The 19,401-nt window shown below is 27.2% G+C and overlaps 2 protein-coding genes across 3 annotated transcripts; both read left to right on the plus strand.

Moving 5' to 3' along the window:
* The first annotated feature begins 1,500 nt into the window (after nt 1–1,500).
* LOC101511901 (protein RGF1 INDUCIBLE TRANSCRIPTION FACTOR 1-like) lies at nt 1,501–7,409 on the plus strand. Of its 2 annotated transcripts, none has more exons than XM_073370418.1 (4): nt 1,501–2,017; nt 3,914–3,988; nt 4,802–4,942; nt 7,025–7,409. In XM_073370418.1, exons 1-4 carry the CDS (start codon nt 1,796–1,798, stop codon nt 7,223–7,225), a joined length of 639 nt encoding a protein of 212 aa, XP_073226519.1. In that variant the 5' UTR covers nt 1,501–1,795; the 3' UTR covers nt 7,226–7,409. The 2 variants fall into 2 exon arrangements, with proteins under 2 accessions (XP_073226519.1, XP_004504665.1); XM_004504608.4 differs by having other exon boundaries at nt 1,516–2,017; nt 6,944–7,409.
* Nucleotides 7,410–13,240: 5,831 nt separating this feature from the next.
* Nucleotides 13,241–18,997, plus strand: LOC101512228 (3'(2'),5'-bisphosphate nucleotidase 1). Its single transcript, XM_004504609.4, has 8 exons — nt 13,241–13,487; nt 13,589–13,664; nt 14,406–14,479; nt 14,570–14,775; nt 15,333–15,543; nt 15,632–15,730; nt 15,849–16,002; nt 18,606–18,997. The coding sequence occupies exons 1-8, from the start codon at nt 13,269–13,271 to the stop codon at nt 18,767–18,769; spliced, it is 1,203 nt and encodes a 400-aa protein (XP_004504666.1). The 5' UTR covers nt 13,241–13,268; the 3' UTR covers nt 18,770–18,997.
* The last annotated feature ends 404 nt before the right edge of the window (nt 18,998–19,401 follow it).

Consider the following 19,401-nt stretch of genomic DNA (forward strand, 5'->3'; position numbering starts at 1 on the left):
CAATGTTGTCGATAACACAACTCAAAAATCTTTCACACTATCTAACTAAATATATCCTATTTGTAGTAGATTCAATCTCTTCTTGTGACAAAGAAAATCGTCTCGCAAATTTATTTCGTGCAATATCGACAAAATCACGATTATTCGTCGAATTTTATCAATTAATTCATCAAAAAATTTAACGTACAACCAAATTTTTTTCTTCATGTAACAAGAGAAAAAGACATACATTAAAAAGAATTATTGAATATTAAGATTTATATTAATTATATAATATTTTAGAAATCATCATATATATTAAATATAACATGAGTAATCAAATTTTATTTATTTATTTATTATCATGATGTAAGTATTTTTTGTTGTTTATATTCAAAATTGAGAAGTATAGCATTGATTAATAATTTGTTCACATAAAAACGTCAAAAAATTATAGAACATTCTGTTACTACCTTTTTTGATACAAAAGCTAATGTTCAAAAAAATAGATGAATATAATATCTTCATTCCACAATTATCGATCTAATTAATAACTTCACAAAGTACAATATATTAAATAATAATAATTTTATGAAATATTGAATTGAGAGATAATGGTACCACAATTACAAGTTAAATAGTGAAAAGTTGTAGAGACATATATGCTAAAACACCGGTTCAAACCATCAAAATTAAGGGATATTGAACCGCTATTGTCCTTGATTATTTATTGCTATTTTTTTTACTATATATTGTGAAGGGAAAAATTATCTTCGTAAAATGAATGATATTGAACTGAGTGATATATGTAATGTAAAGAATTTGCACACCGAGGACACAATATGTATCTCTTTAAATTTTGTCACATGTATAAAATTAATTAATTGATAAATATTAAAATAATTAGATATTGTCTAGAATTTAAATAAAAAATTTGTAACAATAGTCACATATTTTTATAGGTCCAGAGTTACCATATATTTTAAGATAAAAAAATAACTATACAAAAATTTGTAACAACACTCACATATTTTCTTTGATTTGAGATAATATTTCGAATTCGTCCAAAATATTATAATTGTTTTGTAAATTTTTAATAATAATCTTATTTATAAAAAAAAATAAAAAAATTCACATATGACATAATTCTTTTCTAGTTTTTTTTATTTTTTTATCTTTATGATGGCTTTTCGAATCTTTGTCATCTAGTATCATATTTTTTAAAATATATGTCTTATTTATCATTTTATTTAAATTATTTATTATTTTATAATATTAATTACTTTTTTACAGTAATATGTATTTAATTATTTAATTTCAACTCAATAAATTTCTCAATTAAATTCGATTAATATTTGATAAAATAAAACTAATTTTATCATAGCATTTAACAAAATTAATTATTTTTTAAAAAGTGCGCACATAATTCTAATTAGAGTTAAAATGAAATGAATATAGTATGACATAGTACTGAAAATATTTGTATTCCGAAATCAAGTACATGTCATTATCCACAGAACCCAATGAATGAGTTCCGGTCTTATATATAATTAATTAGATAATATAATTAAAAAATATAGTACTATTATAGATTGTTTTGAAAAAGAATTTGTAAGAAATGGATTGATAGTGTTGATGTGTTTAGGGTTGTTATATAAGGAATGATGAGTAAGAAAAATGGAAAATGGTCCTCGAAAGCAAGCAGTTGACAAAAGCAGAAACCTGAGAGTTCATAAATATCGTGTTTCTCAGAAGTTGTGGAGAGAGAGAGAGAGAGAAACTTTGGAAAAGAAAAGATTAGAAGTTGTGGTGAGACATGAGAGGCAGTGGAAGTGACCCATCATCAAGAAGAGGAGTCGAAATGAAACAACAATTCATCCCTGCATGGTTAGAGAAACTAATGGCTGAAACATTCTTTGGTGTTTGTGGGGTCCACCTTAATACTAAGAAGAATGAGAAGAACGTTCTTTGTTTGCACTGTTGTCTTTCCATCTGCACTCACTGTCTACCTTCTCACCGCCATCACCCTCTCCTCCAGGTTTATTTACTTTCACTCCTTTTCCAATTCTTTTTTTTATCAATAATATTATACACAAAAATAATCATTCAAAAGTTCATGTATTTTATCTTAATTTTTAATCTCATATAGTTACTATTTTTTTTATATTTCAAGAAGTAGTAATTCACATGATTTTGGTGGCTTTTGAGGAGAAGTGAATTGTTTTAAAAATGGAGTTTTCAATAAAAGAAAATTCTTATATCTTTGTGTAAAATTCAAATGAATCACACTAGCTAGGGTTGATTTAGAAATTGTGTTTATAACATTTCCTCAATTCACCTAAAATTCCAGGTTCAACTTGTGTTATGCAATTCTCTATACTAGATTATTTTAGGATTTTCTCTCCCCTCATTGTTTTATTTAGGGCATGTTTCTATTCATTACTAGTTTGTCAATGTGATTTTTGTGAAATTCATCCTAATTCGATCGTTCTCATTTTCAATTTAAACATACACTTAATTGTTTTATTTCAAATTTTTGGTTTAACAACTCGTATGGAATTTGTTCTAAAATTGTCATATTTCCATAAAAAGTTTTACATTCTAATTTCAATAGACAAAATTCAAATTTAATATAATACAATTATTTAATGATTATTATGTCACAGTTATTAATAATAAATTACATTTCCCAAAAAAATTAAAAGAAAATATTGAGGAAGGCCTAGTCAATTTGAAGTGAGCAGTCACCAATGTTGTCTCATTGTGTTTGGTGTTTCCAAGATATGAATATGTATGTATGTTTAAACATGGTTTTCAACTTTTTGTTTCATAGAAGGGGTTCATAATGTGTTCTATGGGATTTTCACTTTTTGGTTTTGGTTTTTTCCTATTAATGGAAGAAGATCCCTTTTTTATCCAATTTCTCTTACTAAGTTTTCTCACCCGTTCCTTTCAATGAAAGCGAAAGGTTTGACCCAATTCTTCTTCTAATTCTGTCTCTCTACTTCACATACAAAACAAGAAATCAAATGCTAATTCATCTTTCAATACCCCTACTCCTCTCTATCATAATTGTCTTAGAAAATATTATTTCTATTTATTTATCATTTTTAAAATTTTTATTTTTATTTTTATTTTAATATTATATATTATTATTTTTTATTAACTATAATCTTGTAATAATACTATATTCATGTTAACACTCACATTTACTAAATAAAACTCCCAAAAAAAGTGCCATTTAATTTTAAATGTAATTTTTTTTTTTTTTTTAAATTGTACTATTTCTTTATTATGTTGAGTATGACTCTCAACTTACTATTCCTCTATTTTTTTATGTATGTTAATTGCAATACATCAATAATAAGGATAATTATTTTTGAACAGAATGAGGATTAATTATTTTCTCTTTATATTATAAAGTGATCGAGTAAATTAATAATATGTAATCAATAAAATGTGAATGTATATCTAAATGTGCTTTTAGTTAAAACATTTAATTGTAAACATAGGATTCCCTCAAAAATAAAAATAAAATACATTTTTTGTTGTTAGTATTCTAAATCGGAGAGAGTATTTAGTTTTTCTCAAAGTAATCAAAAACATAATTGGTTTTTATCTCTTTCAAATTATCCTTCATTGAACTCATCGTGTATATATAAATTTAAATTCACATTTTCGATTTGAAAGTCTGAAAATTTGTTTGAAGATATTGCTGTTCAATTTTAAAAGACCGCATTTTTTCCAAAGAAGTTTGTTGAGATGGATAGAAATAGGGTATATGTAAGGTATGTAATTTATTTGGAAATATGTATAAAAATGGAAAGTGGTTTGTTTAGCTGGTTACTCAGAATTTCATTATCATGCATTTTGGTATGTATGTCCAATAATAATGTGTTACAATAATTGATGTGTTTTTGCTGCCAATGTGCAGGTGAGAAGGTATGTTTACCATGACGTGGTTCGATTGGGTGATCTTGAAAACCTCATCGATTGCTCCAATATTCAGGTCAGACAAATACAAGTTACTAAAATAAAATCATACTAGTATTTCTTTTTTTTGGTATATAAAATCAGGGTGTTTATTTACTCAAAAACCAAAATCAAGATCAGCATGTATTTTTTTTGTTGTGAGATCAAGTGATCAACATATAGGACGTGAAAAATATATTACTAAATATTATTTAAAAAAATTCTCTACTAAATAATGATATTACTAAATATTATTTAAAAAAATTCTCTACTAAAAATTCTCTACAACATTAATATAGTTAATCTAAAATCTAAACCAAATTTTTATTGATTTTTTTTTTAAATATAAGATAGATGTACAAAATAAAAAGACGTAGTTAGATACTTGGAATTGAATTTTTTTACCAAACCAAAATACTATTAAAAAAAATTATTCCGAACATTAAGGAATGTATGTTCTATATTATGAATTCTAATTCAACTGATAAATATTAATATTATTAAATTTGTAGTTTTAAATTTAAAATTTTATAATTGTATGAATTAATTATAATTATATTTATTTTTTTAAAGATAATATATATATATATATATATATATATTACAAAATCACATTATTAACAAACAAAAAGAAAAACAAATGTATGATAATACTTAAAACTTATACAATTCAAAGTTAGGTACCCCATTAAAAATATCTATAATGAAAATCTTCGACCCTAGTCTTTAGTCCTCCCGTGATAAAACTTTAATATTTATTATTTGAATAATGATAAATGAAAAGATTGTGGCGAAGATCAATAACTAACTAACATAGATTATATTGTTTGGAAAATATATTGAAATGCAGCCATATACAATTAACGGTGCGAAAGTGATATTCTTAAATGAGAGAGCACAGTCAAGGTCATGCAAAGGTAATGCCAATGCTTGCTGCTCTTGTGACAGGATTCTTCAAGACCCCTTCCATTTCTGTTCACTCTCATGCAAGGTAAGGTTTTTGTCTCATTTCTATGTCTCTTTATCTCTAACTCTATATATATACCCATTCTCCTTTCGCCACAAACAAATTACTGGTCAACATCCAACTTTTGCATCTAATAATTCAGTCATACTCCTTTCATTAGCAAGATCAAATGTACAGTGCATTGATGATACACATACAATGATAAAAAGTAAAATTATTTTTTTTATTATTGGAAAAATGTCTCTTTTATGCATGTGTCTAGAAAACGAGGAATTCAACTTTTTCTTTTAAATTATTTTAATTTTATTGATTATTTTAATTTTTAATGTAATATTAATTTTACCATCTGATTAGTATTACATATTTCACTTTGAAATTACTATTTTCTAATTTACATTAATGATAATAGTTAATATGTCAATAATTATTAAAATTATTTTAATAAAAATATTATAATTATTATTTATCTATATAATTTTCTTTACTGATATAAAATTATCAAATAAATCAATTATTGTAAAAGTTAAAAGTAATTTTTTTCTCAATAAAAAAGTTAATCTGGATTACATGAAGCCACAATAATTGTGGTCGTTGATCAAGATCGTTTCTTGATCATTATAAGGATGATTTTGACTTCTTAAATAAAAAATTATGACTTCATAATTATGATTTTATAAATATTATACATTCATGTAGTTTTTTTATTATTCTTAAATATAAAATATTCATGTTAATTTAAAGTCGTTTCCATTAAAATTCAATTGAGAGCCAACTATAACATGAAAAAAGTTAACATATATTCGGATGACGTAGACGAGATAATTTGAATAGAGTACTATAATATTTGTGTCTGTATCGGTAGTTTAAAAAAATATTTATTTTTGTGGGTATATTGACTTATGTATCAATTTTAATATCCATATTTTTATCATTTGGGTATCTAAATGCACATACCAATATCTATTAGTCACACTTTAACTAAAATAGATCGATAAATAAATGATATTGTTGTGATTAAATTTAAAAATTATCTAAATATCTAAAATTCAATCATAAAGTATTATAAACTAAAATATTTCTAACTCAACATTTCAAATGAACACTCATCACAACACAAATTCAAATATCTATAATAATACTTTTTGAAGTTGCAAATTATACGAGAATATTATTTGAGATATATAAAAACAATTGATACAAAGTCGCAATTATAATTATAAAGTTACCATGAATAAGACACAACTCTCAGTTATAAAGTCACAATTATTTATCTATTTATTATAATTAAATAAACGTTTATTTTTCTATTATAAATATTGTACTAGTGTAATGATATCGATGCATGTTAAAATATAAAAAAAAACAGTTAATTAAATTAAATATTAATATAATTATTATATATTTATATAAATATGAGTGCAATATGTAGTATATATTATAGTACTTGTATCTACACTCATAATAGTTTAATTTTATGGATAACTAACCGTCTTTGTGTCTATACTTATTATAAGAATTTTTATTCTACTTATCATGAATTTTTTTTGTAAGTACACTAAATGTGAATATAATTATCATCCCTTTGAAAGATCTATATTGATAATTCAAATAGAAATATTTTATTTTAAAATTTAATTTTTTAACTTATTAAAAATTCAAATCTCGTAGAAAATAATAGTCTTATAATTAGGGATGGGATACCACTATAGATCCGTTTTGAAAAGACCGGCCGCTAGTCTATCCTTAGCACATAAAAAACACCTCTGGCAAACTTACTACTTTTTAGTTTGTGTCTTTAGGAACCAGCTGCTGTCTTTTCCCTTCTTGAAAACCTCAAATGTGACAGCCAATACATAAAATAAATAAATGCAGGTATAACGCTGCAGCTTTAATTAATTTTTCTGTTTTTTGGGATGTGTATAAAAATGTATTTAAATAGTATTTCATCATTATTTTTCGGAAGATGAAAATTAACGTTGTAAATCGCAAAAAAATAATAATTATTATATGAAATAATATATGCAGGTTGATCACATGGTATGCGAGGGTATAAGCTTGTCCAACATATTACATCGATTTCATGAATCCGATTTTTCATATTCGCAGTTAACGGGTTTAAGGGTGGATAGCTCTGAGGTTATTGATGAATATAATGATAATACCCAATTTGCCCCTACTTCCAATACTGAAGAAGCTACAAGCCGTTCTATGATTTCATGTGAAGACAACAACAAAACCAATGGTTTTTTTCTCTCTCTTGGTAGTACTAGAAGAAAGGGTGCTCCTAAGAGGGCTCCTCTTTCTTAATGTTAGACTTGTGGAATGTTATTATCCAAATAATAAAAAGATATTATTAAATAATTAGAATCAGATTATTATGACTTAATAAATATTCCAATATTTTGAGGTTTTTCTTTTATCATTTTTAATATGTACATATGTGCTTAAGGCCTACGGATAAATTTTATGTGTGCTAGGGTACTTTTGATTATGATCCCTTGTCCTTGTTCCACCTTTTATGCTTGAATTGTCGTATGAGTTGGTAGGATTTTCTTTTCTATTATCATCTTCTGATGTTGCTATCAATGCCACCAATTGGTTGGTACTTGACAGAGTGGAAATTTTGCGAATGTATTGAGCTGATATTGTATCGTCAAAAAATTAAAAATATAGTGTTTAAAAAAAATTAGTATTTTTTGAACAACAATAAAATGAAATTTTATTTTATCTTTTATTATTAAAAAAATATCGCTTTGTATATTTAAATACTATATATATTGAGATGGTGTGCATCAAATCTTATTTCTAATAAATTATTGGTTTCGCTCAAGTTCTAATATATTTTAAAATTTTTAAAATTGGTCCTAGCTCATAACTTTTCTATCAAAATTAACAATATTTCTTGGCCGAATAATCTTTTTGAGTTTGTAAAGAGGTGCGCACCAAAAACATAAAAAATACAATATAAATATACATAAAATAAAATAATATTATTTTATTATTTTCGATCTATATTTCATCATAATTTAATAAATATTTAGTAATAGTTAATAAATTTTTTCCTTGTAAGGACAATTAGACATATATATAATATTATATATATATATATATATATATATAATATCTAACTGTCTTTAATTATTTAATATTTTTTACTAAATTTATATGATTACAAAAATTTTATATGATAATTTAATTATGTATATATATGTTTAAATTATTATATAAAACTTTTAATAATATAAACTAATAAACAAATATTAAATAATTAAACAAATAATCAAATAATTTATATTTTAAAAATCAATTAACACCTGAACAATATTTCAATTTTTTAAAACCACGAGTAACTAAATATTTCAAAGTTATATAATAGCAAAATTAAATAAAGATATATACGTAAATGATACAAATATTTTTGAAAAAAATCATATTTATTTTACAGAATTAAATAATTATTCATATTTTTATAATTTTAAATAATGTTTTATTTTAAATATTATAATATCAATTTATTTTTTATTTATTATATTACACTTTTTATTTTAAAATATTATATTTTACCTTTTATTTTGATCATCAAATAAATTCGAACTATTTAAAAAAAAAAATACACAAACTATTAATCATTATGCATTAAAGAAAAGTAAGAGAGGACTTCACTAATTAATCCCAACATTAATATCGAGAGATCATTTTTAACAATAACACATGTCATTTGATATGATGACCTTGTCAAATGAATCTATGGAGTCATGATGAAGTCTATTAATTGAGACCGCTAGAGCATAACAAACAGTATTAATGAAACAAATCATCTTTTAGCAACTACATAGCTAACTTGGGGTCACAAATTCACAATACCTCTATTCCCAGCAATATTTAGACCATGCTAAAATTTCCACAATTCCACTTCCAAAATTGTAAAATGATCAAGTTAAAATGCATTACCAAAACAAAATGGCCTTTATCATTTTTTAATAGTCCCTCCACAAACTACATTTTGTCCAAAATTCACATCAGAATTGATAGCAATCTCACCTAGTATTAGAGGAATCTTATTTCACGGTGGATTGCTTGTAGGACTAGCCCAACTTTAACTAAGTAAAACAAGATTTTTAGGCCGACTAATAAATTAGCTTTATAATACGTGTAAAATCTATACATACTTATTAATATATATAAGGGGGATTCATTTTTGTTTTTGGTGTAGCTTAATTTTTGTTCATAAATTATCTTTTCCAGTTTTTATTATTTCCTAGCTTCTTTAACTTTTTCTAACAAGTTTATAATAATTTTTTCCTAAAAAAATGTTTTATTTCGTTAGATTTCTTTCACAGTTTAATTTGATTCATGATAAAATACATAATATCTATATCGATAATAAACGTTATACCTTTTTAATTTTGTGTAGCATTTTTGTTTTTAATTTATTTTTTTAATAATTTTTCAATTAATACAGTATTTAATTAGCCAATTACTTACAATCAAATTTATCAATAAATAATAATGTGTTGTTTTGCTAATAGTTTACCATCGATTTCCTTATAAATTTTTTATACCACAAATTCTCCTATATTATTAGCAAGTGCATGAAAACATGTGTAATATATATAAATAACTTTTAAATAGTAATCAAAATTATACAAAGAAACATAGTAAAATATATACACATGTAGTTCAATAAAAAAACGAACATATAGATATGAGAGTGTCTATATACACATTAATTGGTCGACTTTTGAGTTCTGCATTCAGTCCAACAGCAAGTGGCTCTCAATTGTGAAAGGGTCTAATTTTTTTTATTAATTTTGTAATATTTACAAAATGAGGGTGAGTATTATTATTTTTTAAATAAATTTTTAGTTCATAAAAATTTGTATTTACTTTTAGTCTTTATTTTAATTTTATAGAGACTTTTTTAGAGAATAAAAATATCAGTTTTTTATCTTTTACAAAAATATTTTAAGATAGAGATAAAAGGTGATAAAATTGATATATTTACAAAATTGAGACCGTCTTATTTTGTTAACTCATTTACACAGGCGACGGATCTAAACAAACATCAGCCTCATTTGTTAAAAAACATTATACTAGTGAAAAGTGGGTAAAAGAAATTTAGAGACAAAAAATTTTAAGAATTTTTTTATTGAATTAAAAATAAAATTTTATATGAATTAAATTTTATTTTACATTTATTTAATTATTAAAATTATTTTTTTTTAATTAGAAACTCAAAATTTTAAATTAGAATAAAACTTTCAAAATATTTAAAACGATCCTACAATTAATATTTAATAACTTATATTAGAAAATGCCTCTTGTCCAAAGGTCAAGGCCCTTTAATTTTTTTATTTTGTTGACAGATTTTGGGTCAAATTTTATAGGTTTCATATTATTTTTTAAAATATTTTTTCTCTTATTTTGCGTTGGAAAATTAATTTGTTTTGTAAAAAATAAAATAAAAGATTAATATGTTTTAAATTTTACTTAAAAGCTTACAATAACATTTATTATTTTAGGAGTATTATACCTTGCCCCACACACTTAAGTGGTAAAAAAAAAAAATTATATAGAAGGACAAAATTATATTTTTACGTAATTAAAAGTGATAAATTTAAGTACGAGGGCACATGATATAATACTCTTATTTTAGGCGTATAATTTTGTTGGATCCACCTTAATTGGTTGGTATGTCAAATGCAAGAAAATTGGTTTTTGTACCCTAAGATTTGACATGTATCCTTCATTTATAATTTTTATTTTTAAATTTTTTAAAATACACTTAAGTAAATAGTAAAGAATTAAAACAAATTTTGATATTTTGATTCATAACCTCGTATTTCTAAATTTTTGAGAAAGTAAATATATATACATATATATATATATATATTAATATTGGAAATATTTAAAATAAAATTTTTGAAAGTTATTTTTAACCGGAAATTTTATTTTTAAAATTTCTACTATTAAAATGTAACTATTGAAAATTTCAATTTTCTAGTTAAAAATAATTATTGGAAATTTCATTCGAGGGTGGGTCAGTTTTCTTTCTTCATTTTTCAATTTTTTTTTGTTTACATTTTTTTCATTCAATTTTTTTTAATGAAGTCCAAATTAGCGAAATATATTGCGGAACATTCTCGAGTTCGATCTCTTACACAATCTAATAGGAGAGCCGCCATTAAAAAAAGAGAAGAAAGAGGAACGAAGAGATGCAAGAAGAGGAGGTTTATTATATTTAGTATATGTTTAAGCAAGAGGAGCAATATGATCTTACATTTAAGGATTATACATATAATGAACAAGAGGAGCAACAAAATTACATGCATGAACAACCCGACCAACCAATGTTTTGTGGAGGGCCTTACTATCTGTTTGTCCTTGTGAACTAAGAGCACCACTAAATAATTTGTTTGATTACATAATATATATAATATATAGTATAATATACGATAATATGTATAGTTTAATATATTTATAGTATAGTTATTATAGAGCCGACAATTAACCTGAACAATCAGAACATTAAAATGTTGTGATTTATTGATTTTAGAAATTTAATTTATTTGAAATAGTTGATTTATTTATGCTAAGAATTCATTATGATTTAATTTGATATACTGCAAAATATCAACTAATAAAATGTCTCAAATATTAAACGAGAAAGAAAAGAAAATCTGATAAAAAAAACCATTTTTAAACGAATTATTTTAATAGTGGAATTTCCATAGCTAAAAAAAAAATTACGTATTAAAAATTTCAAAATTTGAAACTGTGAGTATATTAAAATTAACTATCGAAAATTTACAACCTAATTTTTTGGGAAGTTATTAACTACGGGAAATTTAGTTGACAAATTTTTTGGTGCACAATTTACACTATCGTAAATTTGGAAATTTTGAAAATACAGTTTTCGATAGTGTTAATTTTTGGAGAAAAAAATTGAAGTACCCGAAATTTTGATAAGGGTACAATTTTGGAGCAATTTTATTACGAATAAAAATACAAAAGATATAATTGAATTTTTTTAATATTGAGGATACAAGTCAAATCATAGGGGTACTAAATCTAATTTTCCAAATGTAAACAACCTATCTATTTTGGTTTTTTCCTTAATTGACTTCTTCTACTGTGTTTTCAAATCCTCCTGAATATATTTTTAATTTGGTCAATGTGAAAGTGTTGTTTTTTTTAAATACACATTTGGATAAACCATTTCGAAAAAGAGTGTGGATGAGACAAGAAACTCTCATTGATTTATTGATTTATGTTCATGGTAGAAGTTTTTCTTCGATAAACAAGAAAAAATTCTTAAAAGTCACATTCTCGTTGTTAAAAATCGGACAAAAGCACTATTATAAATGTAATTTTGATAATATTTTTTGTAATTATAAATAAATATTAGATGAGGAACAATCACTTATGTTCTTATTGCGATGCCTTTTACTTGGTTCTCCAACATATAAGACCAATTAACACTCCAAAAGCAAGCATGGAGATCCCTTCACCTGCATCCACATTGCCCAAGTTTTTTAATAATCAAAGTTGCCAACCATGACTTGAGAAGAAATCTTATTATGAGGAGCCAAACAACATAAATTATAACTGGTCATACTTCTTCAAAACCTGCTATTATTTGTTAAAAGAGAATCGTGACTTGATTTCCATTGCTCCAATTTTCTCTAGACCGCGTTACAACTTCAAACAATTTTAAAACAAATTTTAAAAATGAGAATCGTATTGCTCTTAAAGACTTCATACGTTCATACGAAATTCTCTTTCATATTAGCATTATTCTGAGTAAATAAATCACGAGTAGATGTGAGAATAAATCAGACCGATTGATATATGTCTATGATTTAATCTACGCAAATAAATTTAAGATATTTCACAAACCAAACTTAAATTTTCAATTTTTTTACTTGAACCAATTTAAACAGTAAAAAAAAAAAAAAACTAACTCGACCGAACCTATCACTAATACTACTATTTTCAGCCTATGCACCGTATAATTTAACATGAATGATTTTTATTCTAACGCTATATAATAATTTTTGTTTTCATTATTAGTATCATAAAATGTTGAAATTTAAATTCTGAGCATGAATAATAACATCTCATAGAAATTAAAGTAGTACAAGTTTGCGAAGGAGATTTGAATCCTTTTGTTCTACATTAGAAAAATAAATACACACAAGTATTTTATTTTTACTAATCAAATAATTAGTTTTTAAAAAAAAAATAATATAAAACTTTAAAATAATAAAATGTTATGGAGCCATAGAGAAAGTGTGGGACTAATATACATTTATTTAATTTACCAAAAAAAAAAAAAGTGGAAGAAAAAATGGGGACACAGACACGTTGGTTGGGAGCAAGAGCAACAGCAATAAGGGTTGGAAGTGATTGGAATTGTTACGAATCCACTACCACAACTAGAACTCGAAGATCGTTTTCTCTCTGTTGTCGTTGGTCGCCATTAACGACCTTAGCTTCTTCAATGCCTTACGAAAAGGAACTCGCTGCTGCTAAGAAAGCTGCCACTCTCGCTGCTCGTCTCTGCCAGGCACGCCATTCCCCAATCTCTTCCCTCTATCAATCATTTTATGATTTCAATTCATCGTTTTCGATTTTATTTTTATTTTCTTGCTCTCTTGCATTCTTCAGAAAGTGCAAAAGGCTCTTTTGCAGTCTGATGTACACTCTAAATCAGACAAAAGTCCCGTCACTGTTGCTGATTATGGTTAGTAACTCTTTCATTTCATTCCTACTATTACAACTCTCTAACTATTACAACTCTCTAACTATTACAACTCTGAGAATTGGGAGAAAAATGGGAAGCCGTAATTTGAGAGCTCTATTAAATAATCATATATTTGATAAAAGATGAAAAATGATACTTGTATTTATACATGACTAGAAGCCATTTGAGACACTTTCACACCCTAGAAGCCACTGTAGTTTTAAATACATTTTTATTTCTTCTACGAGAGTAAGGTTAGTTATTGCAAAGCTTTAGTTTTCAAGACATTCATTAAACTTATTTGTGAGCCTTCACATAATAGCATAAGCTTTTGGAGACTTGATATGGTTGGAAGCCTCTATCATTAGGGTTAGGAGTTTGATCTTTGCTTTCCCTATTCTACATGACTAGGTTTTTTTTACTACTAGGTAAGCTTGTAGCACTCAATTAGCACCAGCCCAAGTGTTTCAGATTATGGCGGTGATGTTCATGTTGGAGGTTTATATTTCTTTCTTACTCATGTGCTTGTACATTCTTGAAAACCAAAAGAAGGGCTTAAACTTTTTTCATTCTTCAGACCCATATGGCTTTTGCACGAGGGGACATGTATTGATGTGAAACTATTCTCGAGCCTCCACCAAGAAACTTAAACTTTTCGAAGAACTTCTAGTCATTCATTGAAGTTTGTCTGAATCGCAGGATTGCATAGTATAACTTGTGTTGCTTACATTTGGTTGACAGGTTCACAAGTCTTGGTCAGCTTGATACTTGAGAGAGAGCTTCCTTCTGAACTGTTTTCCTTAGTTGCTGAGGAGGTGAAATTATAATTCTTACAGATTTCTATGGACATACAGAATTTTCTTTTTTTTTTCTTTCTTAAAATCCCTGTTTTTAAACTCTCTTAGGATTCAGGGGATCTTCGTAAGGAAAGTGGCCAGGATACACTGAAGTGCATTACAGAACTTGTCAACAATACTCTAGCTAATGAAGGATCACATAGCTTTTCTACTTTAACAACAGATGATGTGCTCAAGGCCATTGATAATGGAAAGTCTGAAGGTGGTCCTGTTGGTCGGCACTGGGTTTTGGATCCAATAGATGGTACTAAAGGGTATGATTTTTTTTCTTTAAACAAAAAACCAATGGGGTGTGAATATTGTCGTTTGCTTGTCTAAGCTTCATCAGTTAGTCTTTCTGAAAAATTGGAATCTTCTTGCAGCATGGAGTTGTTTGTAAGATGTAGCATCTTATAATAAATATATATACACGTAATATGTGTTTTGTTATTAATATTTACTTTCGTAATAAGATTGCAGTTATTATTCCCTATCTTTGTAGAAAGTAAGGACAAAAACAGTGGTTGGATTTAATTTACTATTAAGCATTATAATTAAAAAGATGGTTTTAGTATTGAACAAGAGAGTAAGTGACATTATCTATTGCATGGCATGTTGGTTTGCCTAGAAAACTTCAGGTTGCTAAAAATATGAATCTCTGATCAAGATAAGTATAAACTTTGAATCTATGTTTATGAAGTGACTAAAATTTGTTAACAAATTTCCTTTACCCAACAAAAGAATTAAACATTTGATTGAGTGGTTTCTTTTCACTTGCACAATCAATGTGCTGAATTACCGAGTAGCTGTTGCTTATGAATTGACATTATAGGTTTGTAAGAGGAGACCAATATGCCATAGCATTAGCTCTGCTGCATGAAGGGAAAGTTGTATTGGGGGTCTTGGCTTGTCCAAATCTTCCACTGGCGACCATTGGCCGCAATCAGCAGAATTCTTCTTCTAATGAAGTTGGTTGTGTTTTCTTTGCTAAAGTTGGTGATGGAACATATATGCAGGCATTGGACGGTTCTACACAAACTAGGGTTGGTATTGATAGAATGTTGTCATACTTGAACCTTTTGCTTATAACACTGTCAATTCTTAGAATGTTGTCGTGTTATCATCTTCCAGGTGAATGTCAGTGCTGTTGATAATCCAGAAGAAGCGTCATTTTTTGAATCTTATGAAGCAGCACACTCCTCACATGACTTGTCTAGCACTATTGCAGAAGTAATGCTACCTCTATTGTCAACCATTTCCCTTTTTATCATTTTATTTTCTCTTTTACTTCTTGCATTTTTAGATTTAATCTGCAGACATTCCCTTAACATTATGACTTCATGAACAGAAACTCGGCGTCAAAGCACCGCCAGTCAGAATTGACAGCCAAGCAAAATATGGAGCGCTTTCCAGAGGAGATGGGGCTATATACTTGCGTTTCCCCCACAAAGGTTACCGTGAAAAAATATGGGATCACGCTGCTGGCTGTATTGTTGTGAGCGGTGCGTTTCATTCTTTCTTGTCTTTTTGGTTACTGTTGAATGAGAGAGTAATGAATACAAAGATCATAAATATATTTTCGTTACAAATTATTTCCTTTCGTCCCATAGTCTGTTTTAAAAAATTTCTTTGTTAGCATGCTCTGCTTTAAGTAAGTGTCATAGCTAACCAGATTTAGGGATTGTATGATTGCGTTCTTTCTTGAAAAACTGTTCTAAATGGTGCCTGGTGGAAGTTGAGATGAACATGGAGGATAATGGGCAGCAGAGGAGGCAGAGGCTGTCAGGTGGTGGTAAGAGTGGATGGTGTCGGGCTGTGGGAGTGACAAAGTTGGTGTAAGGTGTTGGATTGTAATGGCGACAATGGTGTTGTGCGTTAGGAAGTGACGGGTAGGGGCTAATGATGGAGGATGTTGGGTGAAGTGAGCAACAGTGGAGAGTGTCGGGTTACGGCAACACCACCACCAGCCAAACATTTTCTTTTTTAAAACTAAAATAGAGGTTTTTAAATATAATCAAACAGACACGTTAGTCAGGAATAGTACTGGGTCTGGTATTTATCAAGATTTAAGGCCATTAAAGTCTAGATTTATATATGAGCTGGATTCAGTATTTTAGGATCTAGGCTCTTTTCAAATCTTTATTGGTTAAGTTATTGGGGATATCTTTTTATGAACATATTGTTTTGTAAAAAGTGTTTTGATCAATTAATGTTTAAAATCTTTACATGATTTAAGGCATTCTGCAACTCTTTTGATTTTCAACCTTCATTTTTGGATTTTTTTAATGCTATTGCATTCTAGGAATCTAGAGTGTGATGCCAAGGAACTCTAGATGTGTTGTGAGCACTACTTTCCTTCTTCTTTGATGATACACTCTAATTGTAATCCATTTTTATACGTTCTATCTCCCAGACAAAAAAGTTGTTTACTAAATCCTTATTGGTTCTTTCTTACATCTATGGTAGAAGCCTTTGAACATTCAAGGAGACTGAATTTTGTTTTTGTTGTCTTAAACATCATGACATTGCTTACAGAATCGAGCTACTATCCGTTTAACTTTCAATAAGCCTTCAATTTATCTACTTTACTACCATAAATCTATCACACAACTCTACCTGCTGCGGTTTGAATCCTTAGTCAATGTTGCACCACACCATTTGACATTTTCTTTGTATATGATCACAATGTCACCCGTGCTGAATAATTAGAGTCAAAGGGTGATGGTTTTTCTATGACTCAAGCATAGATATGTGCTGAATCATTAGAGTCAAAGGGTGATGGTTTTTTTATGACTCAAGCAAAGATATGCCGTGAGACTGATTTGAGAACCAAAATATTGTAGCTTTGTGGCGATTGTTTTTTATTTTCTGGACTCCAAGCTAGTTTAGTTTAGTGACTTGGAATTTATTTTCAGTAATGAATTTTAACACCTTGAAGGCAAGCAGAAAATGCTTTCAAGAAAATAAGTGCCAGACTAAATGTTAAAATTGATAGAATAGAAACTTATGTGGCTAGGATTAGAATTTCCCTGATTGAGCTTGGAACTGAAAATTGACTTCCGTTGACATGTTGCAACTTGCAATATTGGGTGCGTTTGTTTGAGCTTAAATTAAAAAGATTTTTAGTTTAGAAAATTTAGAGGTTTTTTTTTTAAGATTTGTTTTAAAATGATTTTTTTTTTCTTTTCGTTTTTTTATTATCGTAAAAATGATTTTTAATCTGTTTGTATACAATTTTATTTAAGTGATTTTGTAAACTATAAAATTATCATTAAGGATATGACTTTTCTAAATACATTAATTTATTTCTTTCTAAAATTACTGCAAGCATGCTGTTATAGTTTGATTATCCATAGTCATTAAGACCGTCGTCGTTAGTATTTGGTAGAATCTTTGTTAGTCTAGGTGTTAATATCTAAAACATTAAGTTACTATAACAAAACAATTGAAATATTTTAAATTGGTCACTTCAAAATTTATTACTTTAATCTATTTCCTAGACTCATTTCAAAATTGATTAATGTACTTTAAGTATTCATCAAAAAGCAATACATAAACCCACAAAAGCAAAAATAAATTCGTATCAACACATGAATAAGGAAAGATAAAATGATTATAATAAAAGGAATAGAAACAACAAAAAAACTATGTGGAGAAATCAAAATAGAAAAGAAAACTTACTTGATGAAAACCTAGATCAGACTCACATGAGAAAACCTAGTAAAAATTGATGGAGGACAATATCGGATTTTTCAAAAAGGGGAAGGATAATTACATCATTTCCCCCCATTAGTAAGTTAAATTCAGTGTTTTTAAATTGTGTGACATCTTTCTCTTTCTCATCTATCGCAAAGGCTATTGTGAGAAGCTACTATTTTTAGCTTTTCATCTTTAGCAAAAAAATAATTAAAAAAAAAAAAAATGAAACAAACATCATTTTAACAATAAAAAATGATTTTCGGTTTAATTTTTTTTGATTTTTTCATGAAAAAATCTGAAACAAACGCACCTATTTAGTTCCAGTATAGTAAAAGAAGTTTGTGTTGATCGTGTCTTCAACTTCTAATCTTGTACACATGATTGTTTGACAATTGAACTTCTGTAGAAGCTGGAGGTATTGTCTCAGATGCTGCAGGGAACCCTTTGGACTTCTCAAAAGGAAAGTTTCTTGATGTTGATACTGGTATTATTGTTACAAACCAGAACTTGATGCCTTCACTTTTAAGAGCAGTTAAAGAATCACTGAATGAGAAAGCATCATCCTTGTGATATCCATAAAGCGTATGATTCTACTACCGAGCTTCCTCATTTTTGTTGTCAGCTCCTGTGGTATGAACCTTCCTCTCTATTGTGTATTTCGGACAGATTCTGATGAAGTTAAGTACGTGGTTGGACTTCCTCTGATATTTTATTTAAATCATATTTCTGTTTTTTCTTGTACCGCCTTCAAGATTGTTGTAATGTAAGCTTGAGTTGGAAGTCCTTTTTCTCCTTGCATGTACTATTTTCCTCTCAACTTTCTTTGCTATTTTTTTAGATTTATATATATCAAACATAGTTTGATATTTAACTCTTTTAGATTAACTTACCAGGTGTGATTTCAATATAATTTGTGAATGTTAGGACAACAAAGTAAGTTTGGCAGGGACATGTATCTAAAGTTTGTTTTGAAGCTAACTTTTAAGCGTGCAATTATCAACTCTTGAATATGGTTATAAATTTAATTATTTATGCCATGGATAGTTATAATTAAAAAATTAAATTGAGTGGAAAGTTGTGTTTAATAGCCTGAAGTGTCGATGCAAAAGTTGTTTGTAGAGCTTCAAAAGCGACTATAAATTCTTGCGAATCATATATACTGTATATATTCTGCATTTTCTCTTATGATGTATGAATAGTTT

This window comes from Cicer arietinum, chromosome 6 (genome assembly GCF_000331145.2).
Source record: "Cicer arietinum cultivar CDC Frontier isolate Library 1 chromosome 6, Cicar.CDCFrontier_v2.0, whole genome shotgun sequence".
NCBI classification, from domain to species: Eukaryota; Viridiplantae; Streptophyta; class Magnoliopsida; order Fabales; family Fabaceae; genus Cicer; species Cicer arietinum.